This window comes from Pseudophryne corroboree, chromosome 1, assembly GCF_028390025.1.
Source record: "Pseudophryne corroboree isolate aPseCor3 chromosome 1, aPseCor3.hap2, whole genome shotgun sequence".
In the NCBI taxonomy this organism is placed as follows: Eukaryota; Metazoa; Chordata; class Amphibia; order Anura; family Myobatrachidae; genus Pseudophryne; species Pseudophryne corroboree.
In genome coordinates, this window is record NC_086444.1 from 693290212 (window position 1) to 693317793 (window position 27582).

Genomic DNA, 27582 nt, shown 5'->3' on the forward strand with positions numbered 1-27582 from the left:
AAGCTTATCACTGACTTTTGCATATAGGGGTACATTTACTAAAGTGCAGTTTTTTTTTTTTTATAGAAGTGGAGATGTTGCGCATAGCAATCAGATTCTAGTTATTATCTTCTAAAAGGTTCTAGATCAGGCACGTCCAAACTGCCGCCCTCCAGCTGTTGAGAAACTACATATCCCAGCATGCCCTGACAGTTTTGCTGTCAAAGAATGCTAAAGCCGTGTCAGGGCATGCTGGGATGTGTAGTTTCTCAACAGCTGGAGGGCCACAGTTTGGACATGCCTGTTCTAGAAAATGCTCTGAAAAATCAGATTGGTTGCTATGGGAAACATCTTCACTTCTGTAAAACTGCACTTTAGTAAATACACACCCCGAGTGTCTTCTGTATACATACAACCCCTGCACAACTTTTCCATCTTTCTAATTGTCCAATCATTTGGTGTGCAGTATTACCTGGTGTGTAAGCCTAAACCTGCATACTCTGTCAGCTATGTGAAGCTAATGGCCCCCATAGATCTGCTGCTGCGATTTCCCAACCCATTGGCACCACCGATCCGTGGCCATCGATGATCGGCAATCCGCAGGGGTAGTTAAACATACTAAAAATGTCAGATTCCCTAATTGAAAATGGTCGGGATTGGGGCATTGCTATTTTTAAACATGTTTAATATTCCCTACCCGGCTGTCGCAGGATCGAGGCATTGCCCCAATAAATACCAGATATACAGGGGCCATAAACCTAACATATACCCATCATTTTATAGAGTAAACTTGATAAATGCTTCTTCAAAGCTTATCGGTTACTAAGAGCAACGTCATTGTCTCCATTGCTAGATAAATCAACCCCTAGATTTCCATAGCATCATGTAAACTGGGGGCAACCCATCCCTTTTACATCTCTACTCTGCCCTCATCCCCTGACCTTTTCTTACGCAGTGTTGTCTGCACAAGTGCGCCAGCTGGTTGGTGTCACACAAGCAGCGATAGCGATGCTGCAAAGACGCTGCGCTAAAACCACGGCGGCGGGGCAGAGCATTCCCTCCGCCTGTGCCGCAGCAATCTGTAGGGAGAGCCCCGGCCACGCACCATAGACAAGAAAACTCCTCTCCCCAGAGCACTGTAACTGCGAAGAAGAGACAGGGGCTCAGAGCGCTGTGTGACACTGGTAATGCCCCTCTACTGGGAACCTACTCTCCCACCCCCTCTGTGCGTGGAACCCCGCGGCAAGTACGGTCAGCTACCCGGTATACTCACTGGTACAGGACCTCTCGTCGTCTTCCAAGCGCCACAGCTCTGTACCATAAATGCGCGGCGACGGACGCCGTGCGCTACAGACCGGACATGACGTGGCTCTAGAGAAAACTTTAATCAGACCTCAACTCACTAACACAGTCACTCACACCCACAGACATAGGCATACTTCCGGGTGTGAACGCGGCGGGTACCTGCTGGGGTCATAACTATGTGCTATCGACGCCCCAGTGTGTGAGAGACGGGCTGCGGTGTCTACTCTGTGCTCCTGTCATTGGGTTTCAGGGCCCCGGGCGCAACATGCGCTTCAACGAGAAGGAGCTGCTGTCTCTGTCCAGGCAGAGAGCAGAGAAGGCGGCTGAGCTGAGCATGAGGGCTCCCAAGAAAGGCAGCGGTGAGTGTGACCGGCCCGGAGACCCCGCACATCGATACTGGCCCCTGCTACGCATCCATCACTTGCGGCGTTTGTGTCCCCTGTACTCTCCCTGTCTCCTACTGTGCCCCTCACTCCCCCCACAGCTGTCATACACGACCCATCTGGTAATTAGTAAGGATCAGCTTTGGATTTATTAAGTACTAAGGGGTCTATTCATGTAGTAAACGAAAACAGAATTGCTACTTGTCACTAAGGGGTCTATTCATGTAGAAAATGAAATCAGAATTGCTACTTATCACTATACATCGCATCGCTTCGATGCGATGTATAGCCGTGATAAGTAGCAATTCATGTATACTTACCCTTCCGTCGATGCGCTGCGGTGTCTGGGGCTCCCGCGGTGACGTCTTCTCCGGCGGTCCCTCCCTGCGATGCGCGGAGTCCAGCGACGATCCCTTTGCGCATGCGCAGCTCAGTGACCTCCCGGCAGGCCGCAGTGGTTGCTGGGAGGTCGGGGGGCGGAGCCAGCACGAGGTGCCGAGCAGCGATCAGGGAAGCATTGAGCTTCCCTGATGTCTCCGCACCGCAGTTCAGGTTACGCCGTCCTCAGATGGCGAACCTGAACTCCATGGAGAAGCGGAAAGCAGAGCTTTCCGCACCTTCATGAATCGCACTCACCATACAAAGGTATGGTGATGCGATTCAGGCACAGAGCGGGGGTACCGCTGGAGAAGTCAGAGACTTCTCCACGGTAACCAGCTCTGTGAATTGCGGTAAGCAGAGAAAAGCCCTGTTTACCGCAAAACAGGGCTTTTCTCTGCTTCGTGAATAGACCCCTATACATCGTATCGCATCGCTTCGATGCGATGTATAGCTGTGATAAGTAGCAATTCATGTATACTTACCCTTCTGACGATGCGCTGCGGTGTCTGGGGCTCCTGCGGTGAGGTCTTCTCCAGCGGTCCTTCCCAGCGATGCGCGGGGTCCAGCGGCCGGTCCCTTTGCGCATGCGCAGGGTGTTGACCTCCCGGCCAGCCGCAGTGGTTGCTGGGAGGTTGGGGGCGGAGCCAGCGCGAGGTGCAGAGCAGCGATCAGGGAAGCATTGAGCTTCCCTGATGTCTCCGCACCACAGTTCAGGTTACGCCGTCCTGAGATGGCGAACCTGAACTCCATGGAGAAGCGGAAAGCAGAGCTTTCCGCACCTTCATGAATCGCACTCACCATACAAAGGTATGGTGATGCGATTCAGCCACAGAGCGGGGGTGCCGCTGGGGAAGTCAGGGACTTCTCCACGGTAACCCGCTCTGTGAATTGCGGTAAGCAGAGAAAAGCCCTGTTTAACGCAAAACAGGGCTTTTCTCTGCTGCATAAGGGGTCTATTCATGCAGCAGAGAAAAGCCCTGTTTTGCGTTAAACAGGGCTTTTCTCTGCTTACCGCAATGTTGTGAGAGGCAGAGAGGTTCCTGCATTAGGAGGAGGTGCAGGCCCTGACATGCCACATGGAGCATTATGGGGTTGCTCCAAGGTAGGTAGCTCTTAGCTTAGACATATTGTAGTAAGGAGCCATTATCATGTGGCTCCTTGCTGGTTAATCTTAGACCCAGATTGGGGTAATGGAGGTGTGAGGTGTGGTGCCTCTGGACTGGCTGAGCTGGATGGTCTTAGTGTGGCATACCTTTACATTCTATTAACACTTTTCACTTATTAGTTTTTTTAAACACTATTTCTCTATTTCTCTGACGTCCTAGTGGATGCTGGGGACTCCGTCAGGACCATGGGGAATAGCGGCTCTGCAGGAGACAGGGCACAAAATTTAAAAGTTTGACCACTAGGTGGTGTGTACTGGCTCCTCCCCCCATGACCCTCCTCCAAGCCTCAGTTAGGTTTTGTGCCCGTCCGAGCAGGGTGCAATCTAGGTGGCTCTCATAAAGAGCTGCTTAGAGTAAAAGTTTTGATAGTTTTATTATTTTCAGTGAGTCCTGCTGGCAACAGGCTCACTGCTACGAGGGACCTAGGGGAGAAGAAGTGAACTCACCTGCGTGCAGGATGGATTTGCTTCTTAGGCTACTGGACACTAGCTCCAGAGGGACGATCACAGGTACAGCCTGGATGGGTCACCGGAGCCGCGCCGCCGACCCCCTTGCAGATGCCGAAGTAAGAAGAGGTCCAGAAACCGGCGGCTGAAGGCTTTTCAGTCTTCATGAGGTAGCGCACAGCACTGCAGCTGTGCGCCATTGCGCTCAGGCACACTTCACACCGGCGGTCACTGAGGGTGCAGGGCGCTGGGGGGGGGCGCCCTGGGCAGCAATGTTAATACCTTTCTGGCTAAAAAGAATACATCACATATAGTCCATGAGGCTATATGGATGTATTTCACCCCTGCCAGGTCTCAGAAAAACCGGGAGAAGAGCCCGCCGGAATAGGGGGCGGGGCCTATCTCCTCAGCACACAGCGCCATTTTCCTACACAGCTCCGCTGCTAGGAAGGCTCCCAGGCTCTCCCCTGCACTGCACTACAGAAACAGGGTAAAAAACAGAGAGGGGGGGCATTTTTTGGCGATATTATATATATTTAAGCAGCTATAAGGAAACAACACTTATATAAGGTTGTTCCTATATAATTATAGCGCTTTGGTGTGTGCTGGCAAACTCTCCCTCTGTCTCCCCAAAGGGCTAGTGGGGTCCTGTCTTCTATCAGAGCATTCCCTGTGTGTCTGCTGTGTGTCGGTGCGTGTGTGTCGACATGTATGAGGACGATGTTGGTGTGGAGGCGGAGCAATTGCCGGTAATGGTGAGGTCACCCCCTAGGGAGTAGACACCGGAATGGATGGCTTTGTTTATGGAATTACGTGATAATGTCAGCACGCTGCAAAAGTCGGTTGACGACATGAGACGACCGGCAAACCAGTTAGTACCTGTACAGGCGTCTCAAACACCGTCAGGGGCTGTAAAACGCCCTTTGCCTCAGTCGGTCGACACAGACCCAGACACGGACACCGAATCTAGTGTCGACGGTGAAGAAACGAACGTATTTTCCAGTAGGGCCACACGTTATATGATCACGGCAATGAAGGAGGCTTTGCATATCTCTGATACTGCAAGTACCACAAAAAGGGGTATTATGTGGGGTCTGAAAAAAACTACCTGTAGTTTTTCCTGAATCAGAGGAATTGAATGACGTGTGTGATGAAGCGTGGGTTACCCCTGATAAAAAACTGCTAATTTCAAAGAAGTTATTGGCGTTATACCCTTTCCCGCCAGAGGTTAGGGCGCGCTGGGAAACACCCCCTAGGGTGGACAAGGCGCTCACACGTTTATCCAAACAAGTGGCGTTACCGTCTCCTGATACGGCCGCCCTCAAGGATCCAGCTGATAGGAGGCTGGAAAATACTCTAAAAAGTATATACACACATACTGGTGTTATACTGCGACCAGCAATCGCCTCAGCCTGGATGTGCAGTGCTGGGGTGGCTTGGTCGGATTCCCTGACTGAAAATATTGATACCCTGATAGGGACAGTATTTTATTGACTATAGAGCAATGAAAGGATGCATTCCTTTATATGCGAGATGCACAGAGGGATATCTGCACTCTGGCATCAAGAGTAAGTGCGATGTCCATATCTGCCAGAAGAAGTCTATGGACACGACAGTGGTCAGGTGATGCGGATTCCAGTATTTGCCCCGAGGCAAAGGAAAGGGTAAGAGACTGCAGCAAGCAGCCCCTTCCCAGGAGCAGAAGTCCTCCCCGGCTTCTGCAAAGGCCTCAGCATGACGCTGGGACCTTACAAGCGGACTCAGGGGCGGTGGGGGGTCGCCTCAAGAATTTCAGCGCACAGTGGGCTCACTCGCAGGTGGACCCCTGGATCCTGCAGGTAGTATCTCAGGGTTACAGGTTGGAATTCGAGAAGTCTCCCCCTCGCCGGTTCCTAAAATCTGCTTTGCCAACGTCTCCCTCAGACAGGGCGACGGTATTGGAAGCCATTCACAAGCTGTATTCTCAGCAGGTGATAATCAAGGTACCCCTTCTACAACAGGGAAAGGGGTATTACTCCACGCTATTTGTGGTACCGAAGCCGGACGGCTCGGTAAGACCTATTCTAAATCTGAAATCTCTGAACCTGTACATACAAAAATTCAAGTTCAAGATGGAGTCACTCAGAGCAGTGATAGCGAATCTGGAAGAAGGGGATTTTATGGTGTCCTTGGACATCAAGGATGCTTACCTTCATGTCCCAATTTGCCCTTCACACCAAGGGTACCTCAGGTTCGTGGTACAAAACTGTCATTATCAGTTTCAGACGCTGCCGTTTGGATTGTCCACGGCACCCAGGGTCTTTACCAAGGTAATGGCCGAAATGATGATCCTTCTTCGAAGAGAAGGCGTATTAATTATCCCTTACTTGGACGATCTCCTGATAAGGGCAAGATCCAGAGAACAGCTGGAGGTCGGAGTAGCACTAACTCAAGTAGTGCTCCAACAGCACGGGTGGATTCTGAATTTTCCAAAATCCCAACTGATCCCGACGACACGTCTGCTGTTCCTAGGGATGATTCTGGACACTGTTCAGAAAAAGGTATTTCTTCCGGAGGAGAAAGCCAGGGAGTTATCCGAACTCGTCAGGAACCTCCTAAAACCAGGGACAGTGTCTGTGCATCAATGCACAAGAGTCCTGGGAAAAATGGTGGCTTCTTACGAAGCGATTCCATTCGGCAGATTCCATGCACGAATTTTTCAGTGGGATCTGCTAGACAAATGGTCCGGATCGCATCTGCAGATGCATCAGCGGATAAAATTGTCGACAAGGACAAGGGTCTCTCTGCTATGGTGGTTGCAGAGTGCTCATCTGTTAGAGGGCCGCAGATTCGGCATACAGAACTGGGTCCTAGTGACCACGGATGCCAGCCTGAGAGGCTGGGGAGCGGTCACACAAGGAAGAAACTTCCAGGGCGTGTGGTCAAGCCTGGAAACGTCTCTCACATAAATATACTGGAACTAAGAGCAATCTACAATGCTCTAAGCCTGGCAAAACCTCTGCTTCAGGGTCAGCCGGTGTTGATCCAGTCGGACAACATCACGGCAGTCGCCCACGTAAACAGACAGGGCGGCACAAGAAGCAGGAGGGCAATGGCAGAAGCTGCAAGGATTCTTCGCTGGGCGGAAAATCATGTGATAGCACTGTCAGCAGTGTTCATCCCGGGAGTGGACAACTGGGAAGCAGACTTCCTCAGCAGACACGATCTTCACCCGGGAGAGTGGGGACTTCATCCAGAAGTCTTCCACATGATTGTAGTCCATTGGGAAAGACCAATGGTGGACATGATGGCGTCCCGCCTCAACAAAAAACTGGACAGGTATTGCGCCAGGTCAAGAGACCCTCAGGCAATAGCTGTGGACGCTCTGGTAACACCATGGGTGTACCAGTCAGTGTATGTGTTCCCTCCTCTGCCTCTCATACCCAAGGTACTGAGAATTATACGGCAAAGGGGAGTAAGAACGATACTAGTGGCTCCGGACTGGCCAAGAAGGACTTGGTACCCGGAACTTCAGGAGATGCTCACGGAAGATCCGTGGCCTCTACCTCTAAGAAGGGATCTGCTTCAGCAGGGACCGTGTCTATTCCAAGACTTACCGCGGCTGCGTTTGACGGCATGGCGGTTGAACGCCGGATCCTAAGGGAAAAAGGCATTCCGGAAGAGGTCATCCCTACCCTGGTCAAAGCCAGGAAGGAGGTGACTGCACAACATTATCACCGCATTTGGAGAAAATATGTTGCATGGTGTGAGGCCAGGAAGGCCCCGACAGAGGAATTTCAACTGGGTCGATTCCTACATTTCCTGCAAACAGGATTATCTATGGGCCTCAAATTAGGGTCCATTAAGGTTCAAATTTCGGCCCTGTCGATTTTCTTCCAGAAAGAATTGGCTTCAGTTCCTGAAGTCCAGACTTTTGTAAAAGGAGTACTACATATACAGCCCCCGGTTGTGCCCCCAGTGGCACCGTGGGATCTCAATGTAGTTTTGGATTTTCTCAAATCCCATTGGTTTGAGCCACTCAAATCGGTAGATTTGAAATATCTTACATGGAAAGTAACCATGCTACTGGCCCTGGCTTCAGCCAGGAGAGTGTCGGAATTGGCGGCTTTATCGTATAAAAGCCCATATCTGATTTTCCATTCGGACAGGGCAGAATTGAGGACGCGTCCTCATTTTCTGCCTAAGGTGGTATCAGCGTTTCACCTGAACCAGCCTATTGTGGTGCCTGCGGCTACTAGCGATTTGGAGGATTCCAAGTTGCTGGACGTTGTCAGAGCATTGTAAATATATATTTCAAGGACGGCTGGAGTCAGAAAATCTGACTCGCTGTTTATACTGTATGCACCCAACAAGCTGGGTGCTCCTGCTTCTAAGCAGATGATTGCTCGTTGGATTTGTAGCACAATTCAACTGGCACATTCTGTGGCAGGCCTGCCACAGCCTAAATCTGTCAATGCCCACTCCACACGGAAGGTGGGCTCATCTTGGGCGGCTGCCCGAGGGGTCTCGGCATTACAACTCTGCCGAGCAGCTACGTGGTCAGGGGAGAACACGTTTGTAAAATTCTACAAATTTGATACCCTGGCTAAGGAGGACCTGGAGTTCTCTCATTCGGTGCTGCAGAGTCATCCGCACTCTCCCGCCCGTTTGGGAGCTTTGGTATAATCCCCATGGTCCTGACGGAGTCCCCAGCATCCACTAGGACGTCAGAGAAAATAAGAATTTACTCACCGGTAATTCTATTTCTCGTAGTCCGTAGTGGATGCTGGGCGCCCATCCCAAGTGCGGATTGTCTGCAATACTTGTACATAGTTATTGTTACAAAAAAATCGGGTTGTTTATTGTTGTGAGCCATCTTTTCAGAGGCTCCTACGTTATCATACTGTTAACTGGGTTCAGATCACAAGTTGTACGGTGTGATTGGTGTGGCTGGTATGAGTCTTACCCGGGATTCAAAATCCTTCCTTATTGTGTACGCTCGTCCGGGCACAGTATCCTAACTGAGGCTTGGAGGAGGGTCATGGGGGGAGGAGCCAGTACACACCACCTAGTGGTCAAACTTTTAAATTTTGTGCCCTGTCTCCTGCGGAGCCGCTATTCCCCATGGTCCTGACGGAGTCCCCAGCATCCACTACGGACTACGAGAAATAGAATTACCGGTGAGTAAATTCTTATTTCTCTATCGTCCTAGTGGATGCTGGGGTTCCTGAAAGGACCATGGGGAATAGCGGCTCCGCAGGAGACAGGGCACAAAAAGGAAAGCTTTAGGATCAGGTGGTGTGCACTGGCTCCTCCCCCTATGACCCTCCTCCAAGCCTCAGTTAGGTTTTTGTGCCCGGCCGAGAAGGGTGCAATCTAGGTGGCTCTCCTAAAGAGCTGCTTAGAAAAGTTTAGCTTAGGTTTTTTATTTTACAGTGAGTCCTGCTGGCAACAGGATCACTGCATCGAGGGACTTAGGGGAGAAGAAGTGAACTCACCTGCGTGCAGGATGGATTGGCTTCTTTGGCTACTGGACATTAGCTCCAGAGGGACGATCACAGGTACAGCCTGGATGGTCACCGGAGCCTCGCCGCCGGCCCCCTTGCAGATGCTGAAAAGAGAAGAAGGTCCAGAATCGGCGGCAGAAGACTCCTCAGTCTTCTTAAGGTAGCGCACAGCACTGCAGCTGTGCGCCATTGCTCTCAGCACACTTCACACGGCAGTCACTGAGGGTGCTGGGCGCTGGGGGGGGGCGCCCTGGGCAGCAATGAAAATCCTTTTTTTGGCAAAAAATACCTCACATATAGCCTCCGGGGCTATATGGAGATATTTAACCCCTGCCAGAATCCATTTTTAAGCGGGAGACGAGCCAGCCGAAAAGGGGGCGGGGCCTATCTCCTCAGCACACAGCGCCATTTCCTCACACCGTTCCGCTGGTCAGGAAGGCTCCCAGGCTCTCCCCTGCACTGCACTACAGAAACAGGGTTAAATCAAGAGAGGGGGGGCAAAATTTGGCGAAAATTGTGATTTTATAAAAGCAGCTATAAGGGAGCACTTATTATAAGGCTATCCCTGTAAAATATAGCGCTTTGGTGTGTGCTGGCAAACTCTCCCTCTGTCTCCCCAAGGGGCTAGTGGGGTCCTGTCCTCTATCAGAGCATTCCCTGTGTGTGTGTGCTATATGTCGGTACGTGTGTGTCGACATGTATGAGGACGATGTTGGTGAGGAGGCGGAGCAAATTGCCTGTAATGGTGATGTCACTCTCTAGGGAGTCGACACCGGAATGGATGGCTTATTTATGGAATTACGTGATAATGTCAACACGCTGCAAGGTCGGTTGGCGACATGAGACGGCTGGCAAACAAATTAGTACCTGTCCAGGCGTCTCAAACACCGTCAGGGGCGTTAAAACGTCCTTTTACCTCAGTCGGTCCACAGACACAGACACGGACACTGATTTCAGTGTCGACGGTGAAGAAACAAACGTATTTCCCTTTAGGGCCACACGTTACTTGTTAAGGGCAATGAAGGAGGTGTTACATATTTCTGATACTACAAGTACCACAAAAGAGGGTATTATGTGGGATGTGAAAAAACTACCTGTAGTTTTTCCTGAATCAGATAAATTAAATGAAGTGTGTGATGATGCGTGGGTTCCCCCCGATAGAAAATTATTGGCGGTATACCCTTTCCCGCCAGAAGTTAGGGCGCGGTGGGAAACACCCCTTAGGGTGGATAAGGCGCTCACACGCTTATCAAAACAAGTGGCGGTACCGTCTATAGATAGGGCCGTCCTCAAGGAGCCAGCTGACAGGAGGCTGGAAAATATCATAAAAAGTATATACACACATACTGGTGTTATACTGCGACCAGCGATCGCCTCAGCCTGGATGTGCAGAGCTGGGGTGGCTTGGTCGGATTCCCTGACTAAAAATATTGATACCCTTGACAGGGACAGTATTTTATTGACTATAGAGCATTTAAAGGATGCATTTCTATATATACGAGATGCGCAGAGGGATATTTGCACTCTGGCATCAAGAGTAAGTGCGATGTCCATATCTGCCAGAAGATGTTTATGGACACGACAGTGGTCAGGTGATGCAGATTCCAAACGGCACAAAGGTGTATTGCCGTATAAAGGAAGAGGAGTTATTTGGGGTCGGTCCATTGGACCTGGTGGCCACGGCAACTGCTGGAAAATCCACCGTTTTTACCCTAAGTCACATCTCTGCAGAAAAAGACACCGTCTTTTCAGCCTCAGTCCTTTCGTCCCTATAAGAGTCATATCTGCCCAGGGATAGAGGAAAGGGAAGAAGACTGCAGCAGGCAGCCCATTCCCAGGAACAGAAGCCTTCCACCGCTTCTGCCAAGCTCTCAGCATGACGCTGGGACCGTACAGGACCCCTGGATCCTACAAGTAGTATCCCAGGGGTACAGATTGGAATGTCGAGACGTTTCCCCCTCGCAGGCTCCTGAAGTCTGCTTTACCAAGGTCTCCCTCCGACAAGGAGGCAGTATGGGAAACAATTCACAAGCTGTATTCCCAGCAGGTGATAATCAAATTACCCCTCCTACAACAAGGAAAGGGGTATTATTCCACACTATATTGTGGTACTGAAGCCAGAAGGCTAGGTGAGACCTATTCTAAATCAAAAAAATTTGAACACTTACAAAGGTTCAAATCAAGATGGAGTCACTCAGAGCAGTGATAACGAACCAGGAAGAAGGGGACTATATAGTGTCCCGGGACATCAGGGATGCTTACCTCCATGTCCCAAATTTGCCCTTCTCACTAAGGGTACTTCAGGTTCGTGGTACAGAACTGTCACTATCAGTTTCAGACGCTGCCGTTTGGATTGTCCACGGCACCCCGGGTCTTTACCAAGGTAATGGCCGAAATGATGATTCTTCTTCGAAGAAAAGGCGTCTTAATTATCCCTTACTTGGACGATCTCCTGATAAGGGCAAAGTCCAGGGAACAGTTGGAGGTCGGAGTAGCACTATCTCGGATACTGCTACAACAGCACGGGTGGATTCTAAATATTCCAAAATCGCAGCTCCTCCCGACGACACGTCTGCTGTGCCTAGGGATGATTCTGGACACAGTCCAGAAAAAGGTGTTTCTCCCGGAAGAGAAAGCCAGGGAGTTATCCGAGCTAGTCAGGAACCTCCTAAAACCAGGAAAAGTGTCAGTGCATCATTGCACAAGGGTCCTAGTAAAAATGGTGGCTTCCTACGAAGCAATTCCATTCGGCAGATTTCACGCAAGAACTTTTCAGTGGGATCTGCTGGACAAATGGTCCGGATCGCATCTTCAGATGCATCAGCGGATAACCCTATATCCAAGGACAAGGGTGTCTCTCCTGTGGTGGTTACAGAGTGCTCATCTTCTAGAGGGCCGCAGATTCGGCATTCAGGATTGGATGCTGGTGACCACGGAGGCCAGCCCGAGAGGCTGGGGAGCAGTCACACAAGGAAAAAATTTCCAGGGAGTGTGATCAAGTCTGGAGACTTTTCTCCACATAAATATACTGGAGCTAAGGGTAATTTTATAATGCTCTAAGCTTAGCAAGACCTCTGCTTCAAGGTCAGCCGGTATTGATCCAGTGGGAAAAACATCACGGCAGTCGCCCACGTAAACAGACAGGGCGGCACAAGAAGCAGGAGGGCAATGGCAAAAACTGCAAGGACTTTTCGCTGGGCGGAAAATCATGTGATAGCACTGTCAGCAGTGTTTCATTCCGGGAATGGAAACTGGGAAGCAGACTTCCTCAGCAGGCACGACCTCCACCCGGGAGAGTGGAAGCTTCATCGGGAAGTTTTTCCACATGATTGTGAACCGTTGGGAAATACCAAAGGTGGACATGATGGCGTCCCGTCTGAACAAAAAACGGGACAGGTATTGCGCCAGGTCAAGAGACCCTCAGGCAATAGCTGTGGACGTTCTGGTAACACCGTGGGTGTACCAGTCGGTGTATGTGTTCCCTCCTCTGCTTCTCATACCTAAGGTACTGAGAATTATAAGACGTAGAGGAGTAAGAACTATACTCATGGCTCCGGATTGGCCAAGAAGGACTTGGTACCCGGAACTTCAAGAGATGCTCACAGAGGACTTATGGCCTCTGCCGCTAAGAAGGGACTTGCTTCAGCAAGTACCATGTCTGTTCCAAGACTTACCGCAGCTGCGTTTGACGGCATGGCGGTGGAACGCCGGATCCTAAGGGAAAAAGGCATTCCGGAAGAGGTCATTCCTACCCTGGTCAAAGCCAGGAAGGAGGTGACCGCACAACATTATCACCACATGTGGCGAAAATATGTTGCGTGGTGTGAGGCCAGGAAGGCCCCACGAAGAAATTTCAACTCGGTCGATTCCTGCATTTCCTGCAAACAGGAGTGTCTATGGGCCTCAAATTGGGGTCCATTAAGGTTCAAATTTCGGCCCTGTCGATTTTCTTCCAGAAAGAATTGGCTTCAGTTCCTGAAGTCCAGAAGTTTGTCAAGGGAGTATTGCATATACAACCCCCTTTTGTGCCTCCAGTGGCACTGTGGGATCTCAACGTAGTTCTGGGATTCCTCAAATCACATTGGTTTAAAACCAGTCAAATCTGTGGATTTGAAGCATCTCACATGAAAAGTGACCATGCTCTTGGCCCTGGCCTGGGCCAGGCGAGTGTCAAATTGGTGGTTTTTTTCTCAAAAAAGCCCATATCTGTTTGTCCATTCGGACAGGGCAGAGCTGCGGACTCGTCCCCAGTTCTCTCCCTAAGGTGGTGTCAGTGTTTCACCTGAACCAGCTTATTGTGGTGCCTAGCGCCTACTAGGGACTTGGAGGACTCCAAGTTGCTAGATGTTGTCAGGGCCCTGAAAATATAGGTTCCAGAACGGCTGGAGTCAGGAAAACTGACTTGCTGTTATCCTGTATGCACCCAACAAACTGGGTGCTCTTGCTTCTAAGCAGACTATTGCTAGTTGGATGTGTAATACAATTCAGCTTGCACATTCTGTGGCAGGCCTGCCACAGCCAAAATATGTAAATGCCCATTCCACAAGGAAGGTGGGCTCATCTTGGGCGGCTGCCCGAGGGGTCTCGGCTTTACAACTTTGCCGAGCGGCTACTTAGTCAGGGGCAAACACGTTTGTAAAATCCTACAAATTTGATACCCTGGCTAAGGAGGACCTGGAGTTCTCTCATTCGGTGCTGCAGAGTCATCCGCACTCTCCCGCCCGTTTGGGAGCTTTGGTATAATCCCCATGGTCCTTTCAGGAACCCCAGCATCCACTAGGACGATAGAGAAAATAAGAATTTACTTACCGATAATTCTATTTCTCGGAGTCCGTAGTGGATGCTGGGCGCCCATCCCAAGTGCGGATTATCTGCAATACTTGTACATAGTTACAAAAATCGGGTTATTATTGTTGTGAGCCATCTTTTCAGAGGCTCCGCTGTTATCATACTGTTAACTGGGTTCAGATCACAGGTTGTACAGTGTGATTGGTGTGGCTGGTATGAGTCTTACCCGGGATTCAAAATCCTTCCTTATTGTGTACGCTCGTCCGGGCACAGTATCCTAACTGAGGCTTGGAGGAGGGTCATAGGGGGAGGAGCCAGTGCACACCACCTGATCCTAAAGCTTTACTTTTTGTGCCCTGTCTCCTGCGGAGCCGCTATTCCCCATGGTCCTTTCAGGAACCCCAGCATCCACTACGGACTCCGAGAAATAGAATTATCGGTAAGTAAATTCTTATTTTTTAATTGCATTTCATTTTTGTATCACTTTATAGCTTCGGCTTCCTAAATACTAATTCATTAAGACTATAGTTTTTTCACTGGTATGCTACGCTGGGCTTTCTGGCTTATGCTGGTGTTTTGGGGTGCCACACCCTGCACCTAGATATAGCGCTAGGGACCCCAAATATACAGAGACGCCTTGATGCGGCTTTGGGGCTTATTCACACATTTGCGCAAATATGTGTAACGAAGATCTCTGAATTCTATTATCATGTGGAATTTACATCTGGTTACGGTTATCATTCAGGGTGCTGGGGGAAACCAATGCCTTTTTTTCTTGCTTAGAAATACCCCTCCCTTTCGAGCACCTGAATGATATCACTAAGCTAATTGAGCATCTACCAATATATATAGGCTAAAAGCTTTGACTGTTCCCAGAATGCCTAGCGCCGCCTCCTCTAAAACCCCGCCTCCGTGCACAGGAGCTCAGTTTTGTAGTTGGTGCCATGCAGTAAGCAGGCACATAACAGGGGGGCTGCACCAGCAGCCCTGAGAGAAGCTTTTAAAGAATATTGAAGACTTCAAGGGCTGCAGCAGAGACACTGTGTTAGATGTCAGTCAGACATCTCCTGCTGCAGCTCCATCATCTCCCCCAGCAGCGCTATACACACCCGCGCCCTGGTTGCTGGGTACCTACAGCGGAGGCTCTGGTTTTATTCCAAGTTAGTCACACACACGACCGCTGCTCTCCCGGATCGTGTGGCCGCACTCAGGAAGGCGGTACGGGGGGGGGTCATCTCGACGGGACCCGTTGTAAATTGCAATCCCGCGCGTGCTGGCGTGGACACTGGAGTAATACAGGTACCCCACTAGACCACCAGGGTATGGGCACAGGTCGGTTTTCTCTCATAAAACAGTTTTTTCTGCTGCGGGGTACACTGGGCTCCACAAGGAATGGACAATGGGGTGTAGAGTAGGATTTGATCCGAGGCACCAACAGGCTCAAAGCTTTGACTGTTCCCAGAATGCATAGCGTCACCTCCTATATCACCCCGCCTCCTGCACAGGATCTAAGTTTTGTAGTTGGTGCTGCAGTAGCAGGCACTTAACAGAGGGGCTGCCCCAGGCAGCCCTAAGAAGAGCTTTTTTTTCTGAGGAAAAAAGTGAAGACTTCAAGGGCAGCAGCAGTGTTATATGTCAGTGGACATTCACGGCTGCAGCTCCGGCTCTCCCCAGCGGCGCTGTACACTCCTGAGCCCTGGTTGCCGGGTAACTACAGCAGGAGGCTCCGGTTTTTTTCTTGTCAGGCACACACGACGGGGGCTCTCCGGGATCGCGTGGCCGCGCTTCGGGAGGTGGTAAGTGGGTCCCGCTTGCGGGACCCGGTCTTTATCGCTATCCGGCGCGGTCAGTGGGAGGCGGGTTTGCGCGTACTGGCGGTGGACACTGTGGCAGTACAGGCGATCCCACTAGATCACCAAGGCATGGGACAGGTCAGGTTTTCTCTATAAACCGTTTTATTAGAGCCCGCTGTACCCGGTGGTTTTGCCAGCAGGGGGATAGAGCTTGGACCTGAAGCCTCTCCCCCAGCCCCAGGGCGCCTTTTTCTGCAAATGTTCCCGCCCTGGAGCTGCATATCTGTCTCTCCCTCACTCCCTGGCAGTGTCTGCGACGCCATTATCCCTCAGCTCACTGGTCCTGGGAATGCTTGGGCAAATCCTCCTATGTAAAGCCGCCTGGTTGTCAGTGCTGTGACTTTACAAGACACTTAAGTATTCTACCTGCCTTTTTTAGTCAGTGTTAGTTAAGAAAGAGTGCATATAGTCAGGGTTTTCTAGTACAATTACCCTGTGATATACATCCAGTTCTTACTGTGTACTGTTATATCTATTGTTATATAGCTGTGTAAGCTAGTCCAGTGCAGTATTATTGTTAGTAATAACCTCTGCATTGTACAGACTGTGACTATTTGTGTGTGCATTTGATAGCTGAGTAGTGTCCATTTCGTGTCTTTCACTTAACCTGCTATCCCTATATTCTATAACCTGAGGGGGCTTGGTGCATCAGGTTTTATCTAATATAGGATTTTCACAAAGATATACTGTATTACGTATTTTTCTCTGTGATTTAGTCACCATATCTCTCCTTTATCTCTGCTGGTGCTGACTACACTGCGCAGGGGTTTGGGCTAGAGGTATTGTGCTGCTGAAAAATTGTACTGTGTTACCTGATACTGCAAGTTATATCATGTCTGCTTCTGAGGGTAACGGTTCTGGGGCTGAACACACTGCCGGTGTTGCTGAAGCCGCAGATACCTATGAGGAGAATATAGCAGCTTTGGGCTCTGGTTCTGGAGGCTCCTTGCCCCCCAGTGGGACGGTGGCAACGGGGGTAAATAATTACCCGCCGTGGGCCGCTTTTACCACGCTTCTGCATGCGCTAGTTCATAAACCTAACACCCCCTATGGGACCCCCAATGCCGGTGCAACCGTTTGTGGTCCCTGCAGCTAACCTGCCGTGGGCAGACGATTTATCTGCTCAAATAAAGAAGTTAAACCAGTCCATGTCTACTAAAAAGTCTGACCGTCGCTCGCCTACGTCCAAGGGGTCCTCTAAGTGAGCGCTTGTCTCCTCACAATCCACTGCTGTCACTGACACCTCGTCGGATGAAGACGGCACTTACACTGACCCCACAGGTTCTGACTCCGATACGGCTGATGGGGAGGGTGGTTCACATGTGGATGTTCCTGATCTTTTGGACGCTATTAAGTTAATTTTACAGATTACGGATGATCCCGAGCCATCCGTTCCTCCTAAGAAACCAGATGGGTTCAAACGTCAAAAGGTGATTAAACAAGTTTTACCTCACTCTGACCACCTAATTGATATACGTCAGGAACCCTGGGAAAACCCGGGTACGAAGTTTGTGCCTCAAAAGAAGATGCTGGCTCGCTATCCCCTCATGCCGGAGCTTTCTAAGAATTGGGAAACGCCTCCTCCAGTGGACTCGCATGTGGCTAGGATGGTGGTTTCCTCAGCTCTACCGGTCACCACCGTCACGTCTATAAAAGAGCCTACGGATAAACGTGTGGAGGGTTGTCTGAAAGCGATTTACACCCTCACGGGTGCTGCACAAAGGCCCACTATTGCAGCTACTTGGGCGGCAGAGGCTATTGAAGCATGGGCCTTGGAGTTAGATGCTGAAATCTCCTCTTACCCTGCTAGACAATGCTTGTCTTATATTGTCACAGCTTCTCACTATATTAAAGAGGCGGCTTCTGATGCCGGTATTCTAGCAGCCAAGGCCTCTACTATGTCAGTCCTGGCTCGCAGGATATTGTGGCTGAGATCCTGGTCTGTGGATCTGGACTCTAGAAAAACCCTGGAGGTACTCCCTTTCAAGGGAGATATTCTGTTTGGGGAGGATTTAAATAAGATTGTGGCTGACTTGGCTACTGCCAAAACTGCCTGTCTGCCAAGTACTGCTCCTTCTGTGCTGAAGGCTAAAGGTACTTCCTTTCGCCCCTTTCGTCCTTCAGGTAAAGCAAAAGGTTAGGCGTACAACAAGCAGGCCCGCAGTTCCAAACCTGGTGAGCCTAAGCCCAAAAGAGCCTGGGCGGCCGTCAGCCAGCTTCCAAGACAGATAAGCCTGCCGCATGACGGGGCGGGCCTCCCTCTGGGGGATCCCCGGGTGGGGGGCCGGCTTCTAGGGTATACCCAGGAATGGTTGAAGACCACTCCAGATGCCTGGGTATCGGAAGTCGTCAACCGAACCCCTCATCGATTTTACCAGACAGATGTCCCGTTGGACAAGACAAAGGCAAACACTCTACATTCGGTGGTACAGACCCTCCTGGATACAGGAGTTGTAGTACAGGTACCTCTTGCGCAGAGGGGCCGGGGGTACTATTCTCCGCTGTTTCTAGTCCCGAAACCGAATGGGTCCTCCCGGCCCATTCTCAACCTCAAGGCATTGAACAGGTTTGTGAAGGTTTCCAAGTTCCGAATGGAAACCCTTCGCTCTATAGTTCTGGCCTTGGAACCTGGGGACTTCATGGTCTCCCTGGATATACAGGATGCTTACCTGCATATTCCTATAGCAGTGTCTCATCAGCAATACCTGAGATTTGCGATTGGCAACTGCCATTACCAGTTTCGGGCGTTACCTTTTGGTTTAGCAACGGCTCCGCGAGTCTTTACAAAAGTCATGGCGGTGATGACGGTGGTACTCCGCCGTCAAGGGGTCAGGATACTGCCGTATTTGGACGACTTGTTAATCCTGGCAAATTCCCCAGAACTTCTCCTGCGTCATCCAGATGTGACGAGCCACCCGTGGGCTTGCAGAAACCGGACCATCAACTGGAAGAAGTCATCCCTGATCCCTGCTTAGAGCATGGTGCATCTGGGAGCACTATTGGACACTCGCAACCAGCAGTTGTTCCTGTCTCAGGAGAAAGTCCTGAAACTTCAGGACAGGATTCGTTGCTTCCTATCTCGTCCGCAAGTGTCGATACATTCGGCGATGCAGGTGCTGGGGCTCATGGTGTCGGCATTCGACATGGTGGAGTACGCTCAATTTCACTCTCGCCCTCTCCAGAGGCTGATTCTAGCCAAATGGGACGGCCTGCCTCACCGGATCAGGTCTCAAATGATCTCATTGACTCCGGAGGTCCGTCTGTCGCTGCTCTGGTGGCTCCGGGACCAACAACTGCGCAGGGGCCGTCCGTTCTGGATATCCTACTGGGTCCAGTTGATGACAGATGCCAGTCTAAGGGGTTGGGGCGCGGTGCTGGAGCAACACTCACTTCAGGGGCGGTGGACCAAGGAGGAGTCCCTCCTCTCGATCAATATTCTGGAGTTGCGGGCGATCTTCAATGCCTTGAACCTAGCCCAGCATTTAATTCAGAACTGTCCTGTTAAAGTACAGACGGACAACGCCACCACAGTGGTTTACATAAATTATCAAGGCGGCACTCAAAGCCGCCTAGCAATGAAGGAAGTCTCACGGATTCTGCAGTGGGCAGAACGCCATCTACCGGCCATATCGGCAATATTCATTCCGGGAGTCCTGAATTGGGGAGCGGACTTTCTCAGTCATCAGGACGTGCATGCCGGCGAGTGGGGCCTCCATCCAGAAGTGTTTCAACTCCTAGTGGAAAAGTGGGGCCTTCCAGACGTAGATCTGATGGCGTCTCGACACAATCGCAAGGTTCCGATCTTCAGAGCAAGGACAAGGGATCCTCAAGCAGCATTTGTGGATGCGCTGGCGGTACCGTGGAGGTTTCGGCTGCCGTACGTGTTCCCTCCGGTGTCACTCCTGCCCAGGGTAATTCGGAAATTCAAGCAAGAAAAAGGAATTCTGCTTCTCATAGCTTCAGCTATGACTGCACTGGTTCTCAGACCTGCAAGGCCTATCGTCAGAGCGTCCAATTTTACTTCCACAACGCCCAGACCTCCTCGTTCAGGGCTCCTGTGTCTACCAGGACCTAGCCCGGCTGTCTTTGACGGCGTGGCTCTTGAAACTTCCGTCTTAAGGGCTAAAGGGTTTTCTGAGGCGGTCATTCAAACTATGTTGCGGGCCCGGAAACCGGCTTCTGCTCTGCTTTACTATAGGGTCTGGCATTCTTACTTTGGTGCTCATCTAACGATTATGACGCTTCCAAGTTTAGTATAGCCAAGTTGTTGGCTTTTCTTCAGCAGGACCTGGACTTAGGCCTGCATCTGGCCTCCCTCAAGGTTCAAATATCTGCCTTGTCGGTGTGGTTTCAGAGAAAAATTGCGACCTTACCTGATGTGCATACCTTTACTCAGGGCGTGTTGCGTATCCAACCTCCCTATGTCCCGCCTGTGGCTCCTTGGGACTTGTCGGTGGTTTTGGAGGCGTTACAAGAGTCTCCGTTTGAACCTCTTGGTTCAGCTGACCTTAAGTGGCTTTCCCTTAAGGTGGTGTTTCTGCTGGCTATTCCTTCAGCTAGAAGAGTGTCGGATTTGGGTGCCTTGTCCTTATCTGATATTTCACCGTGACCGGGCGGTTCTTAGGACTCGTCCCGGCTATCTACCTAAGGTGGTTTCTTCGTTCCACCTTAATCAGGAGATTGTAGTTCTGGCACTTGTTTTTCCTGATCTGTCTTCCAAAGAGCGGTCTTTGGATGTGGTACGGGCTCTCCGTATCTATGTGAAGAGAACTTCTCCTATTAGGAAATCTGATTCTCTCTTTGTTGTGTTTCGGTTTCACAAACGGGGCTGGCCTGCTCACAAGCAAACTCTGGCCAGATGGATTAGAATGGTGATTGCACATGCTTATGTGAAGGCTGGTCTCTCTGCTCCTGATCACATTAAGGCCCATTCTACTTGGTCTGTTGGACCTTCTTGGGTGGCCCAACGTGGTGCGACCCTTGAACAATTGTACAAGGCGGCTACGTGGTCCTCTCTGAACACGTTCATAAGGTTCTATGCCTTCGATACTGCCGCTTCCCAGGATGCTTCCTTTGGATGCTCGGTTCTTGTGCCCGCTACAGTGCGTCCCCTCCCATAAGGAACTGCTTTAGGACATCCTCATTGTCCATTCCTTGTGGAGCCCAGTGTACCCCGCAGCAGAAAACGAGTTTTATGGTAAGAACTTACCTTTGTAAAAACTCTTTCTGCGAGGTACACTGGGCTCCACAAGGCGCCCACCCTGACGCACTTAGCTTCTTTGTGTTGGTATGGCATTAGCCGCTGACACGTCTCCTGTCGTGAGTTTGCGGTGTTGTGGCTACTAACCGTTGTCGTCTCTTTTCCTGCTACTGCATTGGACTGGTTAACTAAAAACTGAGATCCTGTGCAGGGAGGTGGGGTGATGCATTCTGGGAACAGTCAAAGCTTTGAGCCTGTTGGTGCCTCGGATCAAGATCCTACTCTACACCCCATTGTCCATTCCTTGTGGAGCCCAGTGTACCTCGCAGAAAGAGTTTTAACAAAGGTAAGTTCTTACCATAAAACTCGTTATTAAGCCCCCAGTACCCGGTGGTGAAGTTCAGCAGGGGGATAAGGCTTTGACCTGTAGCCCCTCCCCCAGCCCCAGGGCACCATTTAGAGTAAATGTTCCTGCCCTGGAGCTGCATGTCTCTCTCTCCCTCACTTCCTGTCAGCGTTTGGGCGCCATTATAGCAAGCAGAGCTGATTCTGGGACTGTTTGGGCAAATTCTCCTCTGTAAAGCCGCCTGCCTGTCAGTGCTGTGCATTTTACAGGACACTTAAGTATTCTACATGTCTGCTGACAGTGTTAGTTAAGAAAAAGTGCATTTAGTCAGGGTAATTTAGTACAAGTACCCTGTGATATACATCCAGTCTTTCCTGTGCATTGCTATATCTATTAAGTGTATACTCTGTACATAGTACTACTCTGTATTGCTAGTCCAGTGCAATTATTGCATGTCATAATTTCTGCATTGTACAAACTGTGACTCTGTGTGTGTGTGTGCGCATATAGCTGCTGTGTGACCTCCATTTCGTGTATCTCACTCAGATTGCTATCCCTATATTCTATAATCTGAGGGGGCTAAGTGTGTCAGGTTTATCATAATATAGGCAGTTCACAGGATATACTCAGTGTGTATTTTTCTCTGTGATTTTTAGTCACCATATGCCTCTTGAATTCCCTGTTTGTGCTGATACACTATACAGGGGGTTCTTGTCAGGTATTGTGCTGCTGATATTGTACTGTGTTGCCTTGCATTGAGCTTTTGATTATGTCAGCTACAAAGGGCAACGGAGCTGGGGCTGATCCCACATTGCGTGGTGTTGACGCTGCAGACACATTTGAGGATAACATAGCAGCTGAGGGTTCAGGTTCTGGGGGTTCCTTACCCCCCAGTGGGACTGTAGCAAAGGGGGTGCAAAATGACCCACCTTGGGATACCTTCTCCACGCTATTGAATATGCTGGTAACTAGACTAACGCCCCCTATGGGACCTCCTGTGCCGGTACAACCGCTTATGGTCCCCGCGGTTAACCCGCCATGTGCAGATCAACTGTCCAATCAGTTACAGCAATTGAACCAATCACTGACTGCTCAAAAGTGTAACCCTCGCCCGCCTAAGACCAAGGGGTCCTCTAAGCGGGAAATTACTTACTCGCAATCCACCAACGTCCCATACACCTCGTCTGATGAGGATGGCGTTTATACGGACCCCACAGATTCTGATGGGGAAGTTGTTTCGCAGGTGGATGTTCCTGACTTGTGAGAGGCTATTGGGCTCATTCTTCAGGTTGATGATGAACCGGAGCCTGACACTGACCCTAAGAAACTTAACCACCTTCTGACGTTTAAGCCTGTCAGGTTTCTTAGGGTCAGTGTCAGACAGGTTTAAACGTCAGACGGTGGTTAAACAAGTTTTACCTCACTCTGAACATTTAGTTGGCATACGTCAGGAGTCCTGGGAAAATCGCCTCACAAGATGATGCTGGCTCGCTGCGGAGCTTGGTAAAAATTGGGAAACCCCCCCCCCCCCCCCCCGCCAGTGGATTCGCAAGTGGTGCGGCTGGTAGTATCCTCCACTCTGCCTGTAACTACTGTCACGTCCTTGAGAGAGCTGACGGACAAGCGTGTGGAGGGTTGTTTGAAGGCAATCTACACCCTAAACGGTGCTGTGCATAGGCCCACTATTGCAGCGACATGGGCTGCAGAAGCTGTGGAAGCGTGGGCTCAGGAGCTGGAGGCGGAGTTGCCTTCCAATGCTTCTGATCATGATAGACAATGCCTGTCGTATATTGTTACACCGTCTCATTACATTAAAGAGGCGGCTTCTGATGCTGGTGTTCTGGCGACCAAGGCTTCTACTACGTCCATTTTGGCTCGCCGAATTCTCTGGTTATTGTCCTGGTCTGTGGACATGGACTCTAAGAAAACCCTGGAGGTACTCCCCTTCAGAGGAGACATTCTTTTCGGAGAAGACCTCAACAAGATAGTGGCTGACTTAGCGTCTGCTAAAACAGCATGTCTTCCTAGTACTGCTCCTTTGGTGCCGAAGGCTAAGAGTACTTCCTTTCGCTCCTTTCGTTCTTCAGGGAAAGCAAGAGGCGTACCCAAAACAGGTTCGCACTTCCAAACCCAGTAAGCCCGAACCCAAACGGGCCCGGGCTGCCAGTCAGCCTGCTTCCAAAACTGATAAGCCTGCTGCATGACGGGGCAGGCCTTTCTCTGGGGGATCCCAGAGTCGGGGGCCGACTTCTATGGTTTACCCAGGAATGGTTGAAGACCACTTCCGATGCCTGGGTACGGGAAGTCGTCACTCGAGGTTATGCCGTATCCTTCAAGAATCGTCCCCCTCATCGATTTTGCCTGACAGACGTCCCTTCAGATCAGGTGAAGGCAAAGACTCTTCATTCGGTGGTACAGTCCCTCCAGGACACAGGAGTGGTAGTACAGGTGCCTCTGGCTCAGAGAGGCAAGGGGTACTAATCACCACTGTTCCTAGTCCAACGATTGAGCAGGGGTCATCCCTTCTGGATCTCCAACTGGGTCCTTCTGACGACGGACGCCAGTCTGAGGGGTTGGGGCGCGGTGTTGGAGCAACACTCCCTTCAGGGTCGGTGTTCCAAGGAGATGTCTCTCCTCCCGATTTAAACATTTTGGAATTGCAAGCGGTGTTCAACTCATTGAACTTGGCCCAGCATTTAATACAGAACAGACCTGTTCAAGTACAGTTGGACAACGCCACCACAGTGGCGTACATCAATCATCAAGGCGGCACTCGAAGCCGCATGGCAATGAGGGAAGTATCACGGATTCTTCAGTGGGCGGAACGTCATCTGCCAGCCATATCGGCAGTATTCATTCCGGGGGTCCTAAGCTGTGAAGCGGACTTTCTCAGTCGTCAGGACGTACACGCCGGAGAGTGGAGCCTCCATCCAGAAGCATTTCAAGACCTCTTGGACAAGTGGGGCCTTCCAGATGTGGACCTGATGGCGTCTCGACATAATCACAAGGTTCCGGTCTTCGGAGCAAGGACAAGGGATCCTCAAGCAGCATTCGTGGACACACTGGCAATTCCATGGAACTTTCGGCTGCCATATGTGTTCCCTCCGTGTCACTTCTGTCCAGAGTGATAAGGAAGTTCAAGCAAGATCGCTCCAGCGTGGCCCAGATGGCATTGGTTCTCAGACCTTCAGGGTCTCTCGATAGATCGTCCCCTTTTTCTTCTGCAGCGCCCAGATCTCCTCGTTCAGGGTCCCTGTGTATATCAGGATTTAGCCTGATTGGCTTTGACGGCGTGGCTCTAGAAGCTTCCGTCTTTAGGGCCAAAGGATTTTCTGAGGCTGTCATTCAAACCATGTTGAACGCCTGGAAACCGGCTTCTGCTCGGATTTATCATAGGGTCTGGAATTCTTACTTTGCTTGGTGCGCATCTAACAATCATGACGCTTACAAGTATAGTACAGCCAAACTTTTGGCCTTTCTACAAGAAGGCCTGGACTTGGGCCTTCGTCTGGCCTCCATCAAGGTTCATATTTCTGCCTTATCAGTTTGGTTTCAGAGAAAAATTGCGACCTTACCTGATGTGCATATGTTCACTCGGGGTGTGTTGAGGATTTAACCTACTTATGTCCCGCCGGTGGCTCCTTGGGACTTGTCGGTGGTTCTGGAGGCGTTGCAAGGGTCTCCATTTGAGCCTCTTGAATCTGCAGACTTTAAGTTGCTTTCTCTTAAGGTATTGTTTTTGCTGGCTATTGCCTCTGCTAGATGGGTGTCTGATTTGGGTGCCTTGTTTTGTAGGTCACCATATCTGATTTTTCACCGTGATCGGGCGGTTCTTAGACCACGTCCCGGGTATTTACCTAAGGTGGTGTTTTCTTTCCACCTTAATCAGGAGATTGTGGTTCCAGCCTTTGCCTCTCCTGATTTGTCTTCCAAAGAACGGTCTTTGGATGTGGTATGGGCTCTCCGTATCTACGTGAAGAGAACTGACTCCATCAGGAAGTCTGATGATCTCTTTGTTCTGTTTGGTTTTCACAAACGTGGCTCTCCTGCTAACAAGCAGACCCTGGCCAGATGAATTTGAATGGTGATTGCACATGCTTATGTACAGGCTGGCCTTCCAGCTCCTGCTACCATCAAGGCCCATTCTACTCGGTCGGACCTTCTTGGGCGGCCCGCCGTGGTGCGACCCGTGAACAATTGAGCAAGGCGGCTACGTGGTTCTCAGTGAACACGTTCATAAGGTTCTATGCCTTTGATACTTCTACCTCCCAGGATGCTTCTTTAGGATGCCGGGTTCTCGTGCCCGCTACAGTGTGTCCCCTCCCATAAGGAACTGCTTTAGGACATCCCCAATGTCCTTCCCTGTGGAGCCCAGTGTACCCCGCAGCAGAAAACGAGATTTATGGTAATTACTTACCGTTGTTAAATCTCTTTCTGCGAGGTACACTGGGCTCCACAGGGCGCCCACCTTGACGCACTTAGCTTCTTTGGGTTGGTATGGCATTAGCCGCTGACAATTTCTCCTGTCGTGAGTGTGGTGTATGTGGCTACTAACAGTTGTTGTTTCTTTTGCCTGCTACTGCATTGGACTAGTTGACAAAAACTGAGCTCCTGTGCACGGAGGCGGAGTTATAGAGGAGGCGGTGCTAGGCATTCTGAGAACAGTCAAAGCTTTGAGCCTGGTGGTGCCTTGGATCAAGATCCTACTCTACACCCCAATGTCATTCCCTGTGGAGCCCAGTGTACCTCGCAGAAAGAGATTTAACAACGGTAAGTTCTTACCATAAATCTAGTTTTTCATCCGATTGGGCGTTCTCGTTCACGCAATGCAAGCCACGCATTGGTAATGATGTCATTGTGTCAACCCCTTTTCATCCCCCTAGGGGAGGTTTTTTAAAATTCTAATTACATAGGTATTCTGTGGGTGGGAAATAGGAAAACTATGTTAAATGTCATCTTCCTAACATATCGGGAAGTAAGATAAATAGTAGTCAGTCAGTGAGTGAGGGCGTTTGTAGATATACAGTGCATTCAGAAAGTATTCACAGCACTTTCATTTTTCCCTCAAAATTCTACACACAATACCCCATAATGACAATGTGAAAAAAGTGTTTTGAGATTTTTGCAAATTTATTAAAAATTAAAAACTAAGAAATCACATGTACATAAGTATAATTCACAGCCTTTGTTGTTGCACCTTTGGCAACAATTACAGCCTCAAGTCTTTTTGAATATGATGCCACAAGCTTGGCACATCTATCTTTAGGCAGTTTCGCCTATTCCTCTTTCCAGCACTTCTCAAGCTCCATTAGGTTGGATGGGAAGCGTCGGTACACAGCCATTTTCAGATCTCTCCAGAGATGTTCAATCGGATTCAAGTCTGGGCTCTGGCTGGCCACTCAAGGACATTCACAGAGTTGTCCTGAAGCCACTCCTTTGATATCTTGGCTGTGTGCTTAGGGTCGTTGTCCTGCTGAAAGATGAACAGTTGCCCCAGTCTGAGGTCAAGAGCGCTCTGGAGCAGGGATGTCTCTGTACATTGCTGCATTCATCTTTCCCTCTATCCTGACTAGTCTCTCAGTTCTTGCCACTGAAAAAACATCCCCACAGCATGATGCTGTCACCACCATGCTTCACTGTAGGGGATGGTATTGGCCTGGGGATGAGCGGTGCCTGGTTTCCTGCAAACACGACGCCTGGCATTCACAAAAAAAGTTCAATCTTTGTCTCATCAGACCAGAGTATTTTGTTTCTCATGGTCTGAGAGTCCTTCAGGTGCATTTTGGCAAACTCCAGGTGGGCTGCCATGTGCTTTTTACTAAGGAGTGGCTTCTGTCTGCCCACTCTACCATACAGGCCTGATTGGTGGATTGCTGCAGAGATGGTTGTCCTTCTGGAAGTTTATCCTCTCTCCACAGAGGAATGCTGTAGCTCTGACAGAGTGACCAAGGCCTTCTCCCCCGATTGCTCAGTTTAGATGGCAGGCCAGTTCTAGGAAGATTCCTGGTGGTTCCGAACTTCTTCCATTTACGGATGATGGAGGCCACTGTTCTCATTGGGACCTTCAAAGCAGCAGATATTTTTGAGTACCCTTCCCCAGATTTGTGCCTCGAGACAATCCTGTCTCGGAGGTCTACAGACAATTCCTTTTACTTCATGCTTGGTTTGTGCTCAGACATGCACTGTCAAGTGTGGGACCTTTATATAGACAGGTGTTTGTCTTTCCAAATCATGTCCAGTCAACTGAAT

General features: G+C 50.2%; 2 protein-coding genes across 3 annotated transcripts in view; one reads left to right on the forward strand and one right to left on the reverse strand.

The window, feature by feature from the left end:
• Positions 1 to 1346, reverse strand: part of SF3A2 (splicing factor 3a subunit 2) — a 142114-nt gene extending 140768 nt beyond the window's left edge. Inside the window, exon 1 of the mRNA XM_063914788.1 lies at positions 1253 to 1346. The gene's annotated coding sequence lies outside the window, so the exon portion shown is untranslated. The remainder of the gene's footprint in view (positions 1 to 1252) is intronic.
• A 53-nt stretch (positions 1347 to 1399) lies between these two features.
• The window catches only part of PLEKHJ1 (pleckstrin homology domain containing J1), an 81605-nt gene continuing 55422 nt past the window's right edge, over positions 1400 to 27582 (forward strand). Inside the window, exon 1 of one of the 2 annotated variants that reach the window (XM_063914789.1) lies at positions 1400 to 1643. In XM_063914789.1, the coding sequence (XP_063770859.1) occupies positions 1550 to 1643 (94 nt within the window). In that variant the 5' untranslated portion in view covers positions 1400 to 1549. The remainder of the gene's footprint in view (positions 1644 to 27582) is intronic. The other variant, XM_063914791.1, reaches the window with a different exon arrangement.